The 24,509-nt window shown below is 54.7% G+C and overlaps 1 protein-coding gene across 1 annotated transcript in view; it reads left to right on the plus strand.

Annotated features, from left to right (window-relative positions):
- The window catches only part of CRHR1 (corticotropin releasing hormone receptor 1), a 45,230-nt gene extending 25,777 nt beyond the window's left edge, over positions 1-19,453 (plus strand). The window contains exons 3-13 of the mRNA XM_084750074.1: positions 186-305; positions 4,744-4,829; positions 12,849-12,955; positions 13,707-13,827; positions 13,945-14,098; positions 14,281-14,341; positions 16,713-16,785; positions 17,134-17,219; positions 17,443-17,578; positions 17,751-17,792; positions 18,312-19,453. Of these exons, the coding sequence (XP_084606200.1) occupies positions 186-305; positions 4,744-4,829; positions 12,849-12,955; positions 13,707-13,827; positions 13,945-14,098; positions 14,281-14,341; positions 16,713-16,785; positions 17,134-17,219; positions 17,443-17,578; positions 17,751-17,792; positions 18,312-18,452 (1,127 nt within the window). The 3' untranslated portion in view covers positions 18,453-19,453. The remainder of the gene's footprint in view (positions 1-185; positions 306-4,743; positions 4,830-12,848; positions 12,956-13,706; positions 13,828-13,944; positions 14,099-14,280; positions 14,342-16,712; positions 16,786-17,133; positions 17,220-17,442; positions 17,579-17,750; positions 17,793-18,311) is intronic.
- The last annotated feature ends 5,056 nt before the right edge of the window (positions 19,454-24,509 follow it).

Genomic DNA, 24,509 nt, shown 5'->3' on the forward strand with positions numbered 1-24,509 from the left:
AGTCTCCCCCAGTGCAGTAGCGGCAAATTCACCTTCTTTATAGGCTTGAGTTCATTTCTGCACCGGGGCTATCGCTTTCCCTGTCTTTAGTGGGGCCGAGGATGTGCAGAACTCTAGAGGGATTTCTGTCTGCCTGGGGACTTAGCAGAACCTCACTTTTTCTCACCAGCTGTCTCTGTCCCTAGGCCTGCAGTGCAATGCCTCCGTGGATCTCATTGGCACCTGCTGGCCCAGGAGCCCTGCAGGGCAGTTGGTGGTTCGGCCCTGCCCTGCCTTTTTCTACGGTGTCCGCTACAACACCACAAGTAAGGAGGCAGGAAGAGGGTGGACTGCTGGGGGCCAAGTGGTTGCAGTTTGGACGTGGAAGGGGAAAAACAAAATCTGACAGCTGTGCCCTCTGCTTGCTCCTGCTGACTCTTACAGAGGGAAGCACCTGATATGTAACCAAGGCACCGGGACTCTGAGAAGTTAAGAAACTTGCCCATAGGCACCAGCTGGTAGTGGGTGAAGCTGGACCAGGCAGGTCTAACCGGGTACTTTCCTCTGTAGTTGGCAAGCTTCTGGTTAGTCCCGCTGTGCCTCAGCCACTCCCGAGATAGGTCAGTAATTGTCCTGATAGGGCAAGGAAGTTCCGTGGCGATGGGGCACCCAGAGTGCAAGATCGGTCCACGATGGAGAGTGACTTGTATTCAAGTATCCCAGGCCCACGGGTGTGATGGGGGGTGGGGCAGGACTGACCCATGGGCTGGGCAGATACTGGAGCCCCATGTAAACAGCTTGCTCCCCGGAGAGCCCAGCCTTCATGCAGGGCTTTGCAGCTCCTTGCTACAGCATCTGCCACCCTCAGAATTAATTTGCTTTCTCCTGCCAATGACTCAGGTCCCTGCTATCAAGGGAAAAACAGATGGAGGCCAGGGGCCCTGGGCCACACGAAAAGAGATTACAGTCTGGGTCCCTGGGGCTAGGAGCCCCTGTGTGAGTCCTGAGTGTGTGGATGGGTGATCCCCCAAGCTCCAAGCAGGGGCTAAAAGTGACCAGATTCCAGGTGACCCATGTCAAGACTCACCGGGTGACCTCAGCACAATGTCCCTTGTGTGGCCTCTGCCTTGCTCATCCGGGGATTAGAAGGCTGGTAACCTCTTCCCACTGGAACCCCCAAACCTTTCCTCCTCCCCATCCTTCCTTTACTACATGGTAAAAGAGATACAATTAGGACCACAGCCAGAGGGGCTTGAGAAAGTGGCCACGGGAAGGTCATGAGAGAAAGAGAAGAAACACTAGACTGGGTAAGGGGTCTAAGGAGGAAAGGCCGGGTAAGGAGAAATAGAGGACAGCGGTCAAAGAGGAGACTTTGTGGTGCACGGTCAGCCAGCTTCCAGTTTCGCAGTGCGCGTTTTGTAAAGAGGAAAACTGAGGCACAGATTGGCTGACAACCTAACCATGGCCACAAAGCCCGAAGGCAGGGTCAGGACTCAGGGGGTCTAGAGCCTGCCCTCTGCTCTGCATACACACCAGGAGAGTGGCAGCTTGGGATCGCACAGCCAAGCTCCCCAGGAGGTCTTTCTCCCTCCACTGCAGCGCAGGGCCAGTTTGGTCACCTCTAAAACACCCCTCATCTCCCTCCCTGCCTACTGCCCAGTCTCCGGCACTCCAGTCTAGGCTCTAGTACCCAGTCTGACCCTGCTACATCCCACTGGTAGCCTACTTTTCTGTGCCTCCTTATTGCCTGTATTCCTGAGCAGGATATGCCAGGCTGTCTGTGGTTACAGCCCTGCCCACTTTTGCAGCCAGCCCCAGCCATTCTCCACGGGGCACCCACAATTCGGAATTACTAAGGTTTACTGGATACATTCCAGTAAGTGCTATTCCAGCTTTAATGCTATGGCAGATGTGGGCCCTGCCTTCAATGGAAGCCAGGCCCCTTGCACTCTAGATAGGCCCACCTCTGTCTGCCCATAATTCAAGAGTCCCTGGCTTTGGGCCATCTCTGGGCCTTTGTTTCTCGACCTGCAGGATGGATGGGGGGTGGGGTGAGATATCCCACGGGTTAGTTTTCCATCATGGATAGCCAGAGACTCCCCACGCAGGTGGCCCTGGCGCCAGCCGATGGGAGCGCGCCCACGGTGGCATCAGGAGGAGGCAGAGCTGCTCCTGATCATTAGCTTCTAATTAACTCATTTACTGATGAGGTGTTGCTAGGACTTCTAGGCTGCTCCTCACCGTCCTCCCTCCTGCGGCATCAGATCTTCAAAGGGATGGGAAACATTTCCAAAAATATCCATTTTCCCATGGTCCTCTAGGAGGACTGCTCAGCTCAGCAATTAGACAAGGAGGTTGGCTCCTCCCTGGCAACAAAAACCCCTGTGTGCCAGGCTTGTTTTCCTTCAGGGTCAGTTTGTCCCTCTGGGTCAAAGCCCGCTGCTTCCAATGGTCCATCCTGCCGACTGCCTCCAGGCACCCTACCCTAGATGGAGGTGGGTAAGGAAAGCTGTCGAACAAAAAAGACTCTTAGAAAATCTTCACCTGCGCCTCCTTTGGATAGAGACGAGTGATATGTTCTATTATGTAAGGTTATATAAATACAGCTCAGAGACAACAATAATAAACATAGGACTGACACCATATGCCCCGGTACAGCTCCAACTGCTAACTAAAAATACTAAGCCAAAGAGGCCAGAGTGCCTTCAAGATGGCTCTGTCTCGAGACAGGGAAGCTGAGTGACCAAGTGATTCGCCCGAGGTCACACAGATTGTAAGGGTTGTGCCAGCATTTGAACCCAGACTCTGTGGTTCGAGGGGCCCTGTTCTGAACCCTGCTTTGGGCTGCCTTTCTCTGCCTTATGCTCTCCCCATCCATCTCTGCCATAAGTGGCCCCTTCTCTGCTGACGTTCTAAGCAGCCTCTGGCTGGTGCCAGGCACATCCTACCCATACAGGGTACTGTAATCAATACCCTTGTTCTTGGTCTCCCAGCCCCGCCGAATCCCAGAACATCCTCGCTGTGAGTTCCCTGGGGATCAGCTCTTATTTAACAGCAGTAGAGAGCCTGTGGCCTCATTGCCGACCCTGTCCAGCTCATAGCTTTGCCCAGGACGCAGATCTGCTCACAGTGAGGCCAAACAGAGCTAGGAAAATCCATAAAGATAATTTTCCCCATCAGCTAGCTGCAGCCAGAGCAGCATCTCAGGTTAGAGAAGAGGCTACCAGCCTCTCAGCTTGGAAAGCCAGACCAGCTTTAATTCCCCTGGCCCCCGACTCTACATCTACCTCTGGTCCTGATGCTGCCAAGGAGGCAGCTCCTAGGCTGATGATGGTCCTCAGGGATCAACTGGAGCATCTCCACTCTAACTGCTCAGCCACAGCTGAACTATGCCTTTGGTCCCCATAGGGCTTCAAGCCCCTGGGAACTGAGACTCTGGCAGCTTCCTCTGACCTCTCCCAGCCTGTGTGTGGGCCAGTGGTACAGTCTGCTCTGTAGCTGACTATAGTAAGAGAGAGACTCCAGCAGAGATGACTCAGGGTATAGATTCTTTTATACCCATTGAATGCTGCCTGGAGTGAGAGCCAGGATTACAAGGAAGAGTGGTTTACCATACTGATGCCAGAGAGGGTGTGGGTAAGGTAGGAAGACATTGCAGGCAGGGAGAAGAGAATGCAGAGACTCCCTGATGGATTTCCCAAGGGGGCGCTATGCAGCGAGTGAGTGAAAGGGGCCCTTTGGGTAACCTGTCCCTCCCAAGGCCCTAACGCTAAGTAGAGCAGCCCTGAAGCCCCTCCAAGCCTCCTTAGGAGCTGAGAGGTTCTAGCTGCCGTCCAGTCTGACAGTCACTGGATTCCCGCCATCTTTTGTAGCCACTCTGTCATCATTTCCAGTGTCACATCCCAGGCCCAGAGCAGCAGCAGCAGGCCTAAGTCATGAGCTCCTGCCACCTGAGAACCACTTGGTGTCACCCCCATCATACCCCTGCCCTCCGTCTTTTTCTACCCTGTGGAGCCTCCTACATAAGGCTTGCTGTGGAGAAACGATAGCATTGGGACCTCCTGTGAGGTCCGAACCACGTGAGATACTCTAATGTGAGAACTGCACACAGAGACCCCATCATTTTAAACCATCCATCTGAGCAGGCACTACACGTTGGTCCACCAGATACTGCCCAGCCGTAGATAGATAGATAGATAGATAGATAGATAGATAGATAGATGATAGATAGATGATAGATAGATAGATAGATAGATAGATAGATAGATAGATAGATAGAGATATTTAAGACAGTCTCACTATGTAGCCCTGTTCGGCCTGGAACTCACAGAGATCTGCCTGCCTCTGTCTTCTGAGTGCCAGGATTTAAGGTGTATGCCACCACTTCCAGCTGCTCGGTGTATCTCAAGTCATAGGATCTGTCGTTCTCTGGTATGTAGGACCCCAAACAAGAATATCTTGGAAGAGTAGCAACCGCGAAGTCTACCACTGGAGAGAGTCAGTGAGCAGGCAGTCCCCGGGGATGAGGGAAGTACGTGATAGTGCCAGCCTGGGCTAACAGAGCCAAGGGCCTGCAGGCAGCTTATAGGGCACAGATGTAGCCCTCTGTGGTACAGGAGGTGGAAAGATGTAGGGTATAGGGTAGTCAGGAAGTCCCCCTCTCCCAGTTTTATTCCAGGGCTCCCAGCCAGCAGGCCCTGTGCTGGCTTAGATGCACGGACAGACAAGGCGTCTCTTTTACTGCGAATTTTCTTCTTTCCCCAGATAATGGCTACCGGGAGTGTCTGGCCAACGGCAGCTGGGCAGCCCGCGTGAATTACTCCGAGTGCCAGGAGATTCTCAACGAAGAGGTGAGAATAGGCCACCATCCCGAGGGGCCACCAGCTCAAGCCAGCTGCCTGCCGCATGGCAGGCAGGGACCTGGGAACTTTCCAGAAGCTGGTGTTGGAGGCCTAGTTCCTCCTCCTTCCTTCCTCCCTTCCTCTCCCTCCCTCCTTCCCTCTCTCCCTTCCTCTCACATTCATCTTTGGCTGCTTGCACTGGGTGTGGGACAGGGCTGGGATGCAGGCCAGCCAGACAGTATCTGGAACTGTACTGACGCCTAAGAGTGACATCCAGGTCCAGCATAGAAGGCTGGAAGTTGGGGCGATGATGCAGTTTGGAAGAGCCCCAGAGATGCTTTGCACAGCATCAGTGGTTTTGAGCAGCTGTTGCTTACACAGAACGCAAATTTTAAAAGGTACAAATGGGAATACGGTGAGAAGCGCCCCTCCCCGTGGCTTTCCCTAGCCAAGATCTCACGTGTTCTGCATGTACGAGTCAATGTGTCTCTGCACAGTGTTCTTGGCCTTACTCAGACTTTACCTGTTACACAGACTACTTGGCACCAGCTTCTTCGTGTGGCCATGTAGCCCAGAGATCGGTCCATGTAGAGTGAGCATCTACACCCTCTTTACTTTTTGCATGATACCCACTGTCCAGGTGTGCCATAACTTAGCGGGCCAGTCTTTACTCCATCGTTGGTTTTTACAGGCAGCTTCACCACAAAGAATCTTCTACAGATGATGCTTAGCAGGTGCATGCATATGTGCTCAGTCCTCTTTACCCCATCTAAGGAGGGTGGGGTCCAGCTGGCAGAACAAATGAGCAGAAAGCAACATGTTGGAAACAAAACCTCCCCAGGCTGCCAGGTCCCTGGGCCTTAGGAGCCAAGAAGAAAGACTGGGCCAGAGGACCCTGGAAATTCCATCATCCGAAAGGTCTGAGTTAGAAGGGCAACTTGGAGGCCTTCCATCCCATCCTGAGACTTTCAGACCTGCTTAATCTCACCCAGAGGACTTGTTCACACACCGCCTGCAGAACCCCAGCCAATAGCTGTAAGGTCCAACTGTCCAAGGACAGGCTGAGAATGGGCATTTTTACGTGTGTGTGTTTGTGTGGTATGCATGCGTGTGCATATTTGCATATTCCTGTTCACACGTGTGCGGATACGTGTGCGTATGCACGTGTTTGTGCCTGCGTGGACACCAGAGGGCATCTTCATGGGATCAATCTCCGAGGCACGGTCTCTCGCTGAACCCGAAACTCCGCGATTCAGAGCCACTCTAGTTAGGCAGCTTGCCTCAGTGACCCAATCTTCTACCCACCAAGCACTGCGACAGCGGATGGACCACCACACCCGCTCGACTGTCAAATTTATTTTTTATTTTATGCGTATGGGTGTTTTGCCCTCGTGTGTGTCTGTATACTGTGTGTGTGCCTTAGTGCCCGAAAAGGCAAAAGAGGGTGTCAGAAAACCCTGAAACTGGAGTTATAGATGGTTGTGATTCCCCATGTGGATGGTGGGGATTGAACCCCAGTCTTCCTGGAGAGAAGCTAGCGCTCTTAACAACTGAGCCAACTCCCCAGGCCCCTACTCGGCCTTTATGTGGAGATTTAAACCCCAGTCCTTGTGCTCGCATAGCAAGCACTTTTCCCACAGAGCTATATCCCCAGTCCCGGGAACAGACATTTTTAAAAACATATATATTTATTTTATTACACACGAATAAAACAAACTACACACAGCAGGTGACTGTTCAGGCAGTAAACTGTCTCAGTCATTTTTTTTTTTTCCATTTTGGAAGCTGCTCGCCTGCACTTCCGGTTCACCCAGGAAACTGACATTTTTAACAGATGCTGCCCCTGCCCTCCAGGGAACCTGCAAATGAAGCAAAAGTGAGAAATTGAGGCCTGGAGAGTGGGGCGGTGGGGGGGGGGGTAACTCATACAATGTCACAGAGCCAGAGTGCCCATGTTGAGCAGGTTGCTCAGCTGTGAGCCTGGGATAAGCCCGAATCAAGTACAAGGGGGGGGAGCGGGCCCGTAAGCAAAGGGTCTGTCTTAGCTATTTTACTATTGCGCCATGACCCAGGCAACTGACAAAAGAAAGCCTTTAATTTGGGGTGCATGACTCAAGTCCATGACTGTGACATCTGGGAGCATGGCAGCAGGGAGGCAGGCACAGCGCAGGAGCAGTGCCTGAGAGCGCACACCTTGAAACACAACCCATAGGCAGCGAGAAAACTAAGGGTGGCATGGGCTTTTGAAACCTTAAAGCCTGCCCCAAGTGACACACCTCTTCCAACACGGCCACACCTCCTAATCCTTCCTGACCGGTTCCACCAAATGGGGACCAAATCTGTAAATACATGAGCCTTTAGGGGTCCTTCTCACTCAAACCGCCACAGGGTCCTCAGAAGGCAGCCTGAGGAATGGAACTTGTTAGGGCATGAGATGTCAGGTACAGAGGAGATATGTCCACAGCTGGCGCCGTATAGGGACAGATCCTCAGCTGGGAAACTTGATTTGTGTGTCATCTGGCCCAGGGATGACACAGAGTCCCCTCAAGAAACATCCTGCACTAACCTCTGCTTCCTATTGCTGCACCCACAAAATGACCGCTTACACTGTCCTCAACTATTATCTGTCCTCCTGTTACAAGCATTCCATGCAGGCACACACATGCACACACACATGGATTCTGCACTGAGCACAAGGTCTCAAGCTCAGCCTTGGGAGGTTACAGTGGGGTCCTGAAAGGGACTCTGACAGCTTATGAGCCAGGGGTCAGGCCTTGCGGTGGAGCAGTAGTTGGAACGAGCTGCTAAAATGTTCAGATGTTCCAGAACCTTCTGGGCTTCTTGCTAAAGAAGAGATTCTGCTTCTGTGTTACTGTGGTGGGTCTCAAGATGTCTGCAAACTCCTGGCCACCGATGCTCTTGGTTTACGGAGCACATTTTATGAACTGAAGATACAGGACCGCCCCCAGAGGAGTTAAGAGATGCAGCTCAGGAAACCAGATGGACAGGAAAAGCCACGTATGATGCACAGGGAAAGGGAATGAGTGAGGCCGATCACCCGGAAGGAGTGTGGCGATGCCATTGCTTTTATCCTGGTAGGGCATCCCAACAGGTCTGGTGGCACTGGCCTTTAGGCTGAGATGATAAATCTTCCAGTCTGGGCAGAATTGTCCCAGCAGAAACTGCCTGTTCGAGTCCGGTCTCAAAGGCACAGCACAGTGGTTCCCTCTCCAGCACCGCACTGTGCCCCACCCTCCTCAGGGAGCCTGTGGGTCTCAGGTCTCCAGAGTGGACAGGAAAAGGTACTGGTCGAGCTATCCCAGGCTTGGCTTGGCCTTCCCGTGCTTTGGGCATGCGGTGGTTTCTGCAGTTCTTGGTGGCTTGTCTCCAGGAAGCCAGAATGTGTGAGGTGTCGCTGACACCTTTTGCAAGGGGTCTAGAAAGGTCATTGGCTGTCTCTTGGGACATCACTGGCTGGTCTCTTCAGGAGTCATTGGCAACTTCTTGGGGGTGCTACTAGCTTTTCTTCAGGGTGCTGCTGGCTACCTCTCAGGGTGTCGCTGGTCTTCCTAGACAGTGTTGGCCAGAGCTCTGGCTGTTAATGGAATTTGCTCAGTGTGACTTGCTGTTCCGCCTGGGTGTCTGTCACTGCATGCATTCATCTCTGGAGGAGTGTCGGCAACCGGTTTGATCTGGTTTGTTACTGTAACAGAATACTTGAGGCTGAGTCTTTTAATTTTTTTGAGACAAGGTCCCGTGTGGTCCAAGCTGACCTCAACCTTCGAATTTACACGAGGGCCTGGAAAGCGGCTCAGCAGTCAAAGGCACATGTTCTCTGTGCACCCAGGTTTTGTTCCGAGCGGTCACTTGGTGACTCACAACCATCTGTGACTTCAGTTCCAGGGGCGCCACTGCCCTCGTCTGACCTCTGCAGGCACTAGGCACATGCATACGCGCAAGCAAAACACTCATGCACATAAAGACAAAATTGATAAATCTAAAGATTGTTTTGTAAAACTTGAATGCCCAGTCCTTCTACCTCTGCCTCCCAAGATCTGGGCTTAACAGTATATGCCACCTCGCCCCGTGCCAAGACTCGAACCCCAGGCTTCGTGCATGCCAGGCAAGCGCTCTGTCAACTGAGCCACATCCCCGGCTCATGGGCCATTTATAATGAATAGGAATGTGTTGACCTTTGGTTCTGGAAGCTGAATCGCCCAAGGTTGAGGTACTAGCATCTCATGACAGAAGGCAAAGAAAGTGTGAGAGAAAGAGGATGGGGCCACACGCCCTTTAGGAAGGAACCAGATCGTGCAGTGAGGCGCCCACACACCCAACAGCCCTCACACACCCAACAGCCCTCACACACCCAACAGCCCTCACACACCCAACAGCCCCCACACACCCAACAACCCTCACACACCCAACAGCCCTCACACACCCAACAGCCCCCGCACACCCAACAGCCCCCACACACCCAACAGCCCTCACACACCCAACAGCCCCCACACACCCAACAGCTCCCACACACCCAACAGCCCCCACACACCCAACAGCCCTCACACACCCAACAGCCCCCACACACCCAACAGCCCTCACACACCCAACAGCCCTCACACACCCAACAGCCCTCACACACCCAACAGCCCTCACACACCCAACAGCCCTCACACACCCAACAGCCCTCACACACCCAACAGCCCCCACACACCCAACAACCCTCACACACCCAACAGCCCTCACACACCCAACAGCCCTCACACACCCAACAGCCCTCACACACCCAACAGCCCTCACACACCCAACAGCCCTCACACACCCAACAGCCCTCACACACCCAACAGCCCTCACACACCCAACAGCCCCCACACACCCAACAACCCTCACACACCCAACAGCCCCCCCCCACCCAACAGCCCCCACACACCCAACAGCTCTCACACACCCAACAGCCCTCACACACCCAACAGCCCCCACACACCCAACAGCCCCCACACACCCAACAGCCCTCACACACCCAACAGCCCTCACACACCCAACAGCCCTCACACACCCAACAGCCCCCCCACACCCAACAGCTCTCACACACCCAACAGCCCTCACACACCCAACAGCCCTCACACACCCAACAGCCCTCACACACCCAACAGCCCCCACACACCCAACAGCCCTCACACACCCAACAGCCCTCACACACCCAACAGCCCTCACACACCCAACAGCCCTCACACACCCAACAGCCCCCACACACCCAACAGCTCTCACACACCCAACAGCCCCCACACACCCAACAGCTCTCACACACCCAACAGCCCTCACACACCCAACAGCCCCCACACACCCAACAGCTCCCACACACCCAACAGCCCCCACACACCCAACAGCCCTTACACACCCAACAGCCCCCACACACCCAACAGCCCTCACACACCCAACAGCCCTCACACACCCAACAGCCCTGTAGTGGCTACCATGGTTCCGGCACTTACCCTTTCGGGGACACGTTCGCATCACAGCAGCTGCCATGCCTCTGGCACTCTCTCCATGGCGCTGCCAACCCTGCAGCTGTTTCGGTGCTTCTGGTCCTTGGATTGCATCAGGGCCCAGCTGGATGCAAAGCCCCTGTGCCTTTGGGCTTTGTTTTTCCCATCCCAGCCTTTGTGAGGAAAAAACACTAGAGAGCCACACTCTCGACGACGCAGAAGCAGCCTCTCCATTAAGATTCTGGACACGACAGAGAAAAGAGCCCCTCCCCCCCCCCAGAGAGCGCCTATCCACCAACCCCTACTTGTTCCCCTCATACTACGTATGGGTGTGAGAAGACGAAAATCCTAAAAGCCAGGCTGCTCCAGTTAACTGTACGGCTTGGTTCAATTGTGCAGCCTCTCCAAACCAGAAAACAAAGCCCCAACGGGGCAGCCTCTGTGATTTCACTGAGGATTGTGGTGTGGGACCCAGCACACAGTAGGTCCTCTCAAAACTACGCAGCTGCACCCTGAGAGCGAGCAGAGCAGCCAGCGAGCTCCTCCTCCCCACCCCTCTCCTAGGCCTGAAGAGGGCATGGCAGCAGCTCAGCTCCACAGATGCTGTTATTACCCAGGGGCTTCCCAGCATGGAAGTGTGGGAAATTTAATAAAAGGAAATCAAGTGTTGATTCCAGACAGGCTTCGGAGTGTGCACGTCTGTCTGGAGCCTCTGGTAGGATCCTGGCATCTGCCACCGGCCCTGAGAGACCCTTGGCATTTGCAGGGCAGAATGGGCCCCTCCTCTTGCCTCCATGCCCCACCTCCACTCCAGCCGGACCCCAGGGCTCCAGACACATGAGCTGCTAATGTGATGCCCCCTGCCTTCCTGAGACCTGGGAAGGGCTGAATGGGAGTTCTGCATTGGGAATCTGCTGAGAGTGGGCACTGGGTCCTGGGCTGGGTGCCCCCTATGGAGTCAGGACCCATTTGTAGCATCAGTGCCTTGCCAAGCATCACGTGTTTCTAAGCTGGAGTTGGTGATCTTGAACCGGTCAACCTAGCCCTGGGTTTCTTTTTCTGCAAAGGAAGACACACACGCTTTTCTGGCTTCTCCCACAGGGCCACTTTGAAGCTTTAAGATCAGAAAAGCTCTGAGTGGGAAGTATTCATAATTTAACAGCTAAGAAAGTGAGGGGCCAGAGAGATGGCTCAGGGGGTAAAGGTGCGTGCCACCAGGTGTGACAAACTGAGCTTAATCCCAGGGATCACCGGGTGGAAGGGGACACCTGACTCGTGCAAGTTGGTCCTAACGTCCACACCCACGTGCCATTACGTACACGATCACACTCATGTTCCTACATGTATGCACACTGGATGAAGAAATAGATGTAATTAAATGGTTTTTAAGTTAGGAATGGCCGGGCGTGGTGGCGCACGCCTTTAATCCCAGCACTCGGGAGGCAGAGGCAGGTGGATCGCTGTGAGTTCGAGGCCAGCCTGGTCTACAAAGTGAGTCCAGGATGGCCAAGGCTACACAGAGAAACCCTGTCTCAAAAAACCAAAAAAAAAAAAAAAGTTAGGAATGGCTGAAGGTGTTGCTCACAGCAGGCAGACCACTTGCCTATAGCCTGCTCAAGGCCCTGGGTTCGATTCCTACTATTCAGAAAGAGGCGAGGAAGTCTAAGGAGGGACGCATGGGCAAAGGGAGGTGGTGTTCACTTGGAGCAGCCCCGGCACCAGGACAGGGACTCGGGGAAGGCTCTGGGAATGAGAGATTTGTGTTTTCTTTCTCTTTCCCTCCCTCCCTCCCTTCTTTCCTTCCCTATTTCTTTCTGTATTTCAGGGGCATGTGTGTGGTGCCTGCACATGTTCCTATTTACACATGAGGAAGCACACACCCATGTGTACCTGTGGAGGTCAAAGATGGATGTCCGGCGTTTTTCCTCAGTGGTTTTCCACCTTAGTTTTTGAGACAGGGCTCTCTTTCACTAAGCCTGAAGCTGACAGTGTCGCTGGGCGGGCAGGCGAGTGATCCAAGGACCCAGCTGCCTCTGACTCCCATGTTGAAATTACAGATCCCCACAGCCATAACCCCGCTGTTCTGTGGGTGTCAGGGATCCAAGCCCAGGTCCTCATGCAGCCAGATTCAGGTGTGACCAGGAAGATGGGCGACTCTAGATGTGACTGAGGAATGGCGTCTTGGAGGGCTGGGGTCTCTGCACCTACTAGAGCCTGTGGTGCCAGGACAGAATGGGACATGGGCATCTGTAGGCACTGGGGTCTATGTGAGGGTGTGTGCAGTGTTAACGTGACACAGGCGCACTGTGTGCCATGGGCGTGGCCTCAGCTCATCTCTGCCTAAATTCGCCCCAGTGAATGGTGCTACTCCAAGGTAGTGCGTGGCTCGCAGGGTCATTCTGGGAGCAGGGCAGGACCTGCTACTATTTGCCACTCTTCCCCAACACCCGTCCCTGGAGCTGTCCTCGGGGAGCTGTTTTAGTTCAGTGGGTACAGAGGCGTGGCTGTGCAGGAGCCTCAACTCTGCCCCTCTCTCCTGCCTCAGAAGAAGAGCAAAGTGCACTACCACATCGCCGTCATCATCAACTACCTGGGCCACTGCATCTCCCTGGTAGCCCTCCTGGTGGCCTTTGTCCTCTTTTTACGGCTCAGGTGAGAAGGCCTCCTGCATTCCCCTGGGCCCTTGAGCTTGTGCGGGGGGGGGGGGGGGGGGTGAGGGGGGGAGTGGGTGACATACAAGCATAGCTCCTGGGCAGGGGTGCTGACAAAAGAGTGACCTGTCTCTTACTTGAACAGACAAAGAGAGAAGCTCTATAGAAATGTCAGGCCCTTCCCCCCGCTCCCCCCCACCCCCACCCCCACCCCACCCCCCCACCCCCCGGCAGCTGCTGGGATAGGGAGAAACAAAGCCTAGGCTCACCTGTGTTACCAACTCCTACAGCTGGTCCACATCCATCTTAGGGTACCAGGCAGGTAGATCCCCGAAGGGGAGGGTTTCGCAGAGTGACATCCTTGTCACAAGTTCAAATGGGCCATGGCCCAAGTGGTAGGAAAAAGCTGGGAGTAGGTGGCACCAAGGAGCTGAAAGTTGAGTTTGGAGGCCTCTCAATCCTGGGGTGTGGGGAGTGAAGGGGGGGAGGTGGTCCCTGACCACACCAGGATCTGCCGGCAGCGGATATTTTGGCGGCCACAGATAGAAAAGGACCTGTGACCTTCAGGCCAACCAGTCAGCCCCCACTCACGCCAAGCTTTAGTCCCTCCGTCTTGCGTCTGGGCTGGAGTGATGTTGGCACTGTGCCCCCCCAATCCTCTCTCTCTCTCTCTCTCTCTCTCTCTCTCTCTCTCTCTCTCTCTCTCTCTCTCTCCTGTTGCTGTTGCCACCTGCCCTCTCCTGCCGCCCCAGGAGCATCCGGTGCCTGAGAAACATCATCCACTGGAACCTCATCTCGGCCTTCATCCTGCGCAATGCCACGTGGTTTGTGGTCCAGCTCACCATGAGCCCCGAGGTCCACCAGAGCAATGTGGTACGTCCCAGCCTGGGTACCCACAGAACGAGAGTAGAACCCCCCAAGGAGGTCCCCTGAAGGTGGGACACTATCTCTGACCACCCCAAAGCTCATTGTCACCTCTGGTTGGAACAGGGCTGGTGCAGGTTGGTGACAGCTGCCTACAACTACTTCCACGTAACCAACTTCTTCTGGATGTTCGGTGAGGGTTGCTACCTGCACACGGCCATTGTGCTCACGTACTCCACTGACCGTCTACGCAAGTGGATGTTCGTCGGCATCGGCTGGGGTGAGCTGGGGCAGCCCCGCTCCTGCCTCTCCTCACTGAGGGCATAGTCTGGCTGGGTCAGGAGGGTGGGGTTGTGCGTCCCTGTTAGGGATGAGAGCAGTGGGATCGTCATGAGGGAAGCGTCAGAGCCCAACTCCCAGAAGTCCCTTCTCCAATGGCATGACAGACTCTCTCTCCCTCAGGTGTACCTTTCCCCATCATTGTGGCATGGGCCATCGGGAAGCTGTATTACGACAATGAAAAGTAAGTCCCTTTGCGACGTCAGCGCCTAGCTCTACGGCACACTCCCTAGGGGACTTGGGTCATTGTCTCTCCGGTAAAGACGGAGGCGCTTCTGAATCAACAAAGGCAGCACTGAGCACTGGCCTCGATTCTAGGATCCTTTCCAGCGCTCTGCTGGGGAGGTGGAGCTAGACAGCTGGTGTCCCAGGCTGTTGCCTGTCTCTGAGTTTGACGGAGAGCAATACCAAAAGCCAGGCAGCCCGGGGTTCTCCATGGTGCCACCACTAAGTGGCTGTGCAACTTCCTTGGGGCCGATTGTTACAGCAGACTTCAGTGTCCTCATCCGTGAGATGGGCATCTTCGTCCTCTCTACTGCCTCAAAGCTGTAGTGGGGATGTAGTGCACCAGTGAGTACTAAGCACTAAGTACCTACCACCCAGTAAGTGCCACAGGAGTGTTCATTAACATCAAGACCGTGCTTTACAATAAGATTCTGTTGGTTTAATGGAAACTGGTCTGGATGGTTTTGAAGACTCTTCCAGCTGCTTGTTCTGAAGCCTGGGCCATTGCTTGTATCTCCAGTCAACCCTGAAGTCACAGCTTGCACGTGGGGGACTTCTCAGCTGCCCCTCACAAGAATCTTATAGGACGATCTAGGAAGTTCTGTGCCATGCTATTGGACTGAGGTGTGACCTGGGTGGCTCCAGTGTGAAGCTAAGATTGAGAACTTCACAGAAAGACAGAGAAGGTGGGAGGGAACCAAGCAAACCAGAGGCCAGTAGCTGCACCACACATAAGCTTTCCCTGGGCTGTTTAGGGGTTCACGTTGGCAGGCTCTGCCCTGCCCTGCCCTCCCTCCCCTCCCCTCACTGGGCAGCACCCAAAGCCTGGAAAAGCATCATCCACATTTGAGAAAGTGGTCCCTTCTGCCTCAGGCTGAGGTGTTTGTGCAGCAGCAGGGTAGGCGGCAGGCTACCGGGAACTGCTTCCCTGGCCTGGGTGTTGGGTATCCCTGAGGTATCCTCTTGAGAGTTCCTGGATGGGGTGCCTGGGCTTTGTAGGGTATGAAAATTCAAGCGCAGGAAACGAGTCGGGGGTAATAGGAGGGGCAGAAGGGAGAAAGGAGGAGACGGACAGGCAGGGGAAACCCAGTTACTTGTCTTTCCCACCCTGGAGCAGGACGAACACTGTCAAGTTAGGAGTGAGCAGCCCTGAAGCGCCATCTGGTGGACAAATGCATACAGTGCAACAGAAGCGGGGAAGATGAGCAGAGAGGCCCCAGGGTCCCTGTTTGGAGCCCACAGACAGTGGCGTATAACCAGAGTGATGTTAAAAGCAAGCTAACTTGATCTTATAGCCGAGAGGGCACGTATACAAATTTCACATTCTGGCTTTCAGCATCCATAGCAAGTCTATATACCCATAAGGACACAGATCTCCTGACTTGCCCTGTCCCCACCTATTCCCCTGTCCCACCTCTTGCAATAGGTGTTAGCTGCCAAACCTTCCGTTCGCTGGCTGCATGGAGTCCCTTCATGGACTCCAATGGAGTGCCACAGAAACTGCTGTTAGTAACCACTTGTGGTGTGGCGTGCCACTGCCAGCATCAGTCAGCGGGCACCAGAGAAGGCAGTGCTGCTCCAGGCTTCAGGCTGTTTCTGGCTTTCTGTCTGGAGAATTCTTTCCCTGGGAAACAGAAATAAGCAGCTACCCCCTTCCTTATAGGGACAAGCACAGTCCAAGTGGGGGAACCAATGAATTTACTGGGATTACTTACAGCGCTTAGGAAAGGGTTATTTACAGGAGCATAGGTGACCTCGGGGTACCCACACCGTGAGAAAGTCTCCCCACAGTGTGGATAATGACTTCCCTGTAGCTACATGAGTGGAGTCTCACCTCCAGTCAGCTCCGTCAACTCTAGCATCTCCTAAGACCACGAGGCTGTGCGCAGTGGGCAGAATCATATGGAAATGATTGGAACCTCAGGCAAGCGTCCATCGGCCCTCCCTCCCTCCTTCCCCTTTCTATGAGGGAACGTGGACAGTGAGACCCATCTTGAGGTCCTTGAGGGGGATCCTCAAAAGCAGTCACAACTCCATGGAAGGAGCAAGATGGCCATCAGGCTCAGGGGTCCTTCCCATGGGCCCTCGCTCCCTCCACAGAGCTTGCTCCAACCCACATCCTACAGCAGCGGGTACCACCCACTTTGCAGACAAGATCACTGAGGCCCTGAAGCAGAGTCAGTTGGCTTGGCTTTCTTGGAAATTGGGGTGCCCTTTCTTGACCATGGCGCCGATCCTTCTCCGGTCAAGCACAGCCCTATGGTCGAGCACTACGCCGCCGAAGGGAAGCTGCTGACCCGTCTTTTCCTTTTCCTTCTGTGGCCTTCTAGGTGCTGGTTCGGCAAACGTCCTGGAGTGTACACTGACTACATCTACCAGGGTCCCATGATTCTGGTCCTGCTGGTAAGAGCCTTGGGAGGTAACAGGAGACAGGGCACCACGGGGAGGGACAATCTACCATGGGCAGAAAGGACCTTCTACCTAGGTGGCCCCAAGAGAGGGCACCTGGGCCGGGAGTTTGTAGGTGTTAGTGAGAGAAGGAGGGAGGGAGAGAGAGAGAGAGAGGGTGTACGGATGAGAATGCAGCAGGACCACCAGGAGCAGAGCTGGGAGGGCTTTGGGCTGGTCCTACCCATTCTGCCTGCCTCCATTTCCTGCATACATCCGTGCCACATGGCCCCAGCCCTGCTACCCATCCCCAGCCCTGCCCCCCGTCCTATCCTCACTCCTGCTGGTGTGCTCCAATTGCAGATCAACTTTATCTTTCTCTTCAACATTGTCCGCATCCTCATGACCAAACTCCGGGCATCCACCACGTCTGAGACTATTCAGTACAGGTACCTAGCTCTCCAGGGGTGCTTGAGAGGTCCCAGCCCCCTTTGAACAGACCTCTCCCAAGCCACCTAGTCCCCGCAGAAACTGCAGCTCCACCTTGCCCAGATGTGCCTGGGCACTGTCTCCCAAGCCCTCTCCGCCCCCCACCCTGCCATCACTCTCCCCTGAGCTAGCAGCCCGACCCCTCTTGGGTAGCCTATGACTCTGGCCTCTGTTCCACCCTAGGAAGGCTGTGAAAGCCACTCTGGTGTTGCTGCCCCTCCTGGGCATCACCTACATGTTGTTCTTTGTCAACCCTGGAGAGGACGAGGTCTCCAGGGTCGTCTTCATCTACTTTAACTCTTTTCTGGAGTCCTTTCAGGTACCGCCGCCGCCCACCCCCTCCTGAGTCTTGTCCACCCCGACTCTGAGGGAGCCGGATTTGCCCTTGCATGGTTGGGGATTCTTCTGGAGGTGGGGGTGGGGTGAGGCTGGGACAAGATGAGCTGGTTGGATCGCACTCATCCCTGACCCCTGACCCCTCTTCCCTTCAGGGCTTCTTCGTGTCTGTGTTCTACTGTTTTCTGAACAGTGAGGTAAGGACCCAAAGGCAGAGCTGAGCTCAAAATACAGAGACCACCAAGGCTGAGAACTGCCTCCGTCATGTCCCTTCTGCCCTGGGCTGGCTTTCCTCCCTCTTCCCGGGTCCCCGTGGGATGCTTCAGGGAACTTTGAGAAGTCCCTGTCCTTGTTGGCCTGTGAGGAGAGCTCCCACTCTGACTTCAGGCATGGCTTGGGGGTGACTAGAAGATAGGGTCTCTGTCTTAGGGGGAGCTGGACAGGGGTAAGGATTCTGTACAGCAAGGGCCAGATGGCACCTCTGTTAGACTGGGGGGGGGGGGGGGGAAGGTGTCCCTTCCTCATTTGAGAAAACTGGCCCAACCAATAGCAAACCAATAGAAGTTAAGTGTGTGAACGTCGACACCTACTGTAGATCCTGTCACCCACACCTGTTAGAGATGCTTGCAGCAACCTACAGGATGCTGGGATGAGAAGGGTGTCTTGATCCTGGGCTGTGATGCTATCTACCTATTGGTGTTATCTTGTGCCCACAGGTCCGCTCCGCCATCCGGAAGCGGTGGCATCGGTGGCAGGACAAGCACTCCATCAGAGCCCGAGTGGCCCGCGCCATGTCCATCCCCACCTCCCCCACCAGAGTCAGCTTTCACAGCATCAAGCAGTCCACAGCATTGTGAGCTACAAGCCACAGAGCAGCGCCCCCGAGACCTGAGGCTGGAGAGATGATGCAAGCTCGCTGGCGAGCCTGTCTGCAGAGGCAGCCGGCCTTCCCGTTCCTAATCCCTGGACTGCAGACCCGAGGGCCTTCCCAGCCATAGACAATGGCTCATAGCACCGATCTGGGGGCCCACGGCATCCGGTTCCTGCTCTCCATTCTCCATGGAGAGTTGAAATGGAGATTGGGCCTAGAGACCCTATGGGCCCTATGAGAGCTGTCTTCTCCCAAGAGCGGCTCACTGAAGATCTATACTCCTCAGCAGCTGTAGGGAGGCTACTTGCTACCCTGGGGCATCATGGGAAACTCTCTTCTGTGACTATGAAGCCTCTGAGTCTTAGCGATGCCTTGAGATGCTACTGAGAACCAACGCCAAGTGGTCCAGACAGGAGACTTGGAGATAGCACTAGAAATCTGGTGACATCATCAGACAGCACTCCCACCTCCCTCGAAGCCGCTCCTGAGCCACCAGAACGCCATCAGCACTGTGGCACTGCCACTGGAAAGCCCTGCCTTGCTGCCTTGCACCCGTAGACTTTTTACTATTCTGCAGGCCAAACCAGCTTTCTGTCACTTGCCAATGACAGTCACAGAACCCCTCGCTCTGAAACCCCACCACCTTCTAGATGTCTCCTGGTCTGAGGGAAGATGGGGGCTGGGAAGGGGACTGAGCTGCTGAGAAGGAGGACCAGAGTGGGCCTAGTCTTTGAGAAGGGAATGGCATCTGTGTGCCCAGGCCACTGGCTTCAGTGGCTGACCTCTAGAACACAGTCACAAGCCAAGTGAAGGGAGACCGGGCCTCTCTGCTCAAGTACCCCGAACCTGGGACTGGTGGCTCCTGGGACAACTGACAGAGCCCTTACTCCCAGGCTGGGAACCGCCCAGTTCTCACTGGGTGGGAGGGCTGAGTGGCCACAGCAGTACTGACGTGGGCGGGGATGGGGGGGGAGCAGGGAATATATAAATAATATTTATCTTTTCAACTACCTTTGTGAAGGCTTGCACTCTGCTGGGGCTGGGAGTAAGCGAGGTGGGGCAGAGGTGTGGGGGTGGGGTGTCTCTAAGGAGTAGCTGTTAGGGGCCACTGAACGGCCACTGCCGTTCATACCATCCAGGACAAGCCTGAGGCCTGGAGGCAGAGCACAAACTCCAGACATAAAGATATGGGTGCGAGCAAGGATGCTTAGCAAGAAATAGCTCCTCATAAGGAGGCGAGACCTGGAGAGAAGGGCCACGGGGTTCCCATGTGGGTACCATGGGAGGCAGGGAAGGGTACCATGGGCAGGGGACAGCCAGACATGAACCATATGGATGAGACCAGGCAGAGGTGGACCCCGGTTCCATGGAGGAGGATCGGGCCAGCAGGTAGGGAGCTGAGGAGCCGCCTGTGGAGCTAGAGACTTCCCAGATGCAGACATGGAGCCATGGTTGCCAGGGCAATCTCACGGCAGGACCGGAGGAGTACGGCCAAGGAAGGAGAGAGAGGGAGAGATCAGATGGCATATGCGCACTATGGCAGGCAGCCAGAACTTTGGCCTGCTGAGGAGCCTGAAGCATGAGGTGAGGGAGCCGAGGGGGGTTGTTTGTCCACCAACTCCTGTCACCCATCATTCACTGATTTGAGCTGCTCCCAAAGGACATCAGTGTCCCTGCGTCTGCCGTGCCATGCGGTCACCTAGTTATCAGACGCAGCACACAGCGGGCCTCTGGAAGCCAGCCTGCCCCCTCGTAAGCAGAGGAGACTGACCGGACTCCCGTGAGGGTGCTAGCGCCACCTGGTGGCCATGCGTATGGGCCTTTGTCAAGGCATGAGTGTTACCTGTGTCTGTGCATGCACATGTGTACACAGTCGCATACGAGGGTATGTGGCATAAGATGCTAGGAGCAGACTGAGGAGGCTGAGGCCTGAGATCTCCACAGCTCCTGATGAGCCAAGGGGGTAGCAGGAGGAGGAAGAGGAAGGGAAAGAGGAGGAGCATTCTTGAAGGATACATGGAGTGCCTGTCCCTACCAAGTCCCCAAGCAGGAATGCACCCTGAAGTAGAGGTGTGGATGTGGGGCCCAGAGGACATGGGGACACCAATGAGATGATGGCATCTACATCACCTTAGGAGTTTGGGGGTGGCCAAGGGAGAGCAAGGGGCAGTGCACCCCCACCCCCCACCCCTCACCCCCCCACCCCCACCCCGCGCGTGCCAGATGACTGTAGGGACCTAAAGTGACTAAGTATCAAGTAGGCACTCTGCCGTTTAACCTGAGCAGAGGTGAAAGCAAGCTGTCGCACAGTGTGGCAACATGAGGGTGCGTTTTGACAAATAGGAGGGGCTCAGTCTCAGAGAAGTTGGGTGTGCCTGAGTGGGCTGGGTTGAGGTGAGGAGTAGGCCGCCTGGGTAGCAGAGGAACACCTGGGCATAAGTAGCTGCAGGGGAGCATGAATTCCAGGGTCCAGGCAGTATCTGGGCAGGTCCCTCACTAGACATCAGGAGCCATTCTGCTCTCAAGGTTCAGGTAGGGAAAGCCCACCCTGGCTGTGAGTGGATTGACATTACCACCATGTGTAAGGGGCCTGACAGCCACTAACTGGATTCACAGGGCCCTCTCCGACCCCACCACCTGTCCCTCGTGTCAAAAAGAATGCTATTCCGTGTCACACCTAGGGAACAGTTCCCTGAGAGCCACCCGAGCTCTTACTTTCTCCCAAGATTCTCTTAGTGAGCACGGAACAGCAGGAAGAGAAGTTACCTGTTCCCAAGGGCAATACAGCCCCCGCCTCAGGGTTCTGGTTTCCCCGGCCTGGCCGAACCTCTGTGCTGATGAGAGATTTGCCTTAGGGCTAAGACAGGAGCAGCCAGATCAGGGGAAATCACCTCCAGAGGAGGGGAGGAAGGTTCTAGAGTCCAGATAGTTACATATCCCTTAACTGGGGCTCCTGTAGGCTGCTCACTGTCCACCAAATCTATTCTAACATGTTATCCAATCCTTAACTCATTGAGGCGGGGGAGGGGCAGGGGGCAGACCATGTTGCAGTACAGGGAACTGAGACTGTGGAGGAAAGCTGGCTGACATCTGAAGTGGGGGAGGTCTTCCCTTCCCAGAGTCCTCCAGTCTTGGCTTGGAAGGCCGAGACCCACAGAGCAAAGGAGCCATGAGGCTGACACGGGGTCTCTCTCAGGCTGCTCTTGGTTGTGTCTGGATAAAAAGGTCATCTCTAGGGGCCTCACCGGGCGTCCAGCTGCCAGAAAGCTGGGGAGGAGTGATAGAGGCTGTGTCCTCGGTGTGTCCCTTCTCTTGTCTAATCCCTCACTCATCCCCTCCCTTAAAAATGACACTTCATTTCCAACTGTACAGCCCAGGTCACCGGAAGCCACTGCCAAACCTGGTGTTCTCCAGCCAGCATCCACTCGGCCCCTGCAGAGGATTCCATTGGCCTCGGAGTCATCTCCTGCAGTTCCACCGATGACTTCACAGACCCACCCCCCCACCCCCACCCCCGTTTGACCACACTGGGTCCAAGCCTCTGCAGCAACCCTCACCCCAGTCCTTACTGTCAGTGGGCACCAGGCCTCGCATAGGGGTCAAACTGCCCTTCAGTGTGAGGCAGGTGCTGTTCTCTCATTTAACACATGAGAGAAGTGTAGCCCAGAGAGGAAAGAGAGGCCTTCCCGAGGGCGCACAGCAGTGCCATGGCCAGATGAGAACCCAGGGTGCCTCACATGCTCCAGTGTCCTGCCATGTGCCCCGGGAGCTCATTGCAAGGTGGCCCTCTATGAGTTTCTTCCCCTTGGGGACATTCTTCAGCTTCCCAGCCAAGTGACCTGCAGTATTCAGAGATGAGCTGGCTGAAGAGCCTGCAGAACCCAGGCCTCAAACGGCCCACTTCCCAGTGTCCCAGCCTGCCCCGGCTCCACATTGGAGTATGGAGCCCTGCTTTCCTGCCAGCACAACTATCTCTGTAAACCCTATATAGCCCAGGGTAAAGGAAGGCCTGGATCTTAAGACTTTTGCAAAGCCCTCAGTCCTGAGGAAACAGTCATGAGTTCCAGACTGCAAGCCACTCCTCCTGTCCCTCTATGGGGTCCTGGAGAGACCCCCTGATGCCCAGCCTCATCACCCATTGGACAAAGGCATGGGGGAGGAGCAGGGCCTTTTAGAGAGGCTGAGAAATACCACAGATATCCCCCACCCCCACCCCCACCCCAGCTAGATGTGGACAACACAGGGGTCTCCCTTATTTGGTCTTCATTCCTGGGGTGGTGGAGAGGACACAAATCGTATCCATGCCCAGATCTGTTCCAGCTGGAAAGGTGTAGGCCATTGAGGCAGACCAGAAGAGGGTCTAGGGTACCCAGTCCCTCTCTCAACTTCCAGAGTCCCTTACCCTAAGCTAAGACCTACCTGGCCCCATCTGCAGGTCCCCACTACTGTGACTGGATGAAGATAAATATTCCAGCTGCCACCTAGGTCCCAATGGAAGCAGACACTTTGTCCCAAGCTACCTGGGGTGCAGCCGAGAACCCAGATCCTAGCTGAGGGTGGCAGTGGGGTCAGGCAACACGGCGGATGCAGCAAGGTGTAACTGGAGGTCAGGGAGAGGACTACAGAATTATAGCCTGGAGAGGAGTGGACCCCTGAAGAGCCTCCGCTGCCCCTGTGAATGCGCTAACAAAGGCACCAAGTAGCCACACAAGATGACAGGTCCAGGGCTGGTGGGCTGAGGGTCCTAAGGCAACGACTGAATCAGTCTCCCAAAGCCCCCAGCAAACCCGACACTCCAAGTGTGTGGAGTGAAGGGTTCAGAAAATTCTGTGAGCCAGGGCACCCCTAGTCTGAGAATCGGGCGTGGAGGATGGTGGAGGCAGCAATATGGTGTGCTCGAATGTTCTCAACCTCACTGAGGCAACCATTGGCCAGCAGGGTCCTGATGACCAAAATTAAACCCATTCTGAGGACAGCCTTACTGCAGGGGACTGGAGCAAAGTCCTGGTTTCTTGGGTTTAGGTTTTGTTATGGTGGAATACACACGAACGTAAAAAGCTCGCATTCCAACATGTGAGCGTATTCAGTGCCCAGGTGACAATATCATCACAGCGTACACATATGCTTAATTATTATAGGACAATAAAATACACCCGCAACACTAATTCCAGAATGTTCCATCATCATGAATGGAAACCCCATCTCTCCTCCTCCAGCCCCCGACACGGTGCATCCGATTGCGGCTCTCGTGTGTGGGTCCCCTGGGGAGGATGCCAGCTCCTAGAACAACTCTCCATAAACTGAGAAGGAATCTCTCACTCTGCTTCCCGTGTGGCCCCACCCCTACGCATTTTCAGCACTATACAGAAGGCTCTCGTTTGTCCATTAACTTCACTTGTGACTGAGTTTGTTGGTTGGTCCATTGGTGTTAAAGACCAAGTCGCATGTAACCCAGCTGGTCTCGGGATTGCTATGAAGTCAAGGATAACTTAAAGCTTCTAACCCTCCTGCCTCTATCTACCTCCTTTGTGCTAGGAGACCCACCCCTGTTTTCATGAAGTGCTGGGGGCTCCAACCCAGGATTTCACACACTAGGCACTCTACCAACTGAGCTACATCCTTCGCTGTTGGTTGTTGTTTTTTTAAATAATAATACGTGGCTCCATGAACTTGTCGGCCTCGCTTTCTGAAAATAAAAATAAAAATAAAACAAAAATGAAAGCAAACAAGCCTCCCCCATGAGAAGCAGGGCTTTGGTGAGGCTAATAGCTTTCAGTGAAGGTGGCCTGTCTGGTCAGCATCTAAGTGCTGGATCTAGAACGGTGGTTCTCAGCTTTTGGCTTGCAAACCCCTTTGGGGGCCACAGATCAGATATTTACATTATGATTCATAACAGTAGCAAAATTACATTTATGAAAGTAGCAACAAAGTAATTTCATGGTTGTGGGGGGCAGGGCGTCACCACAACATGAGGAACACAGCGTTAGGAAGGTTGAGGACCACTGCTGTAGAGGGATGTGTTTGGGAGGTGACATTGCCACGT

Source organism: Acomys minous (assembly GCF_964271855.1).
Source record: "Acomys minous genome assembly, chromosome: 12".
Lineage (NCBI taxonomy): Eukaryota > Metazoa > Chordata > Mammalia > Rodentia > Muridae > Acomys > Acomys minous.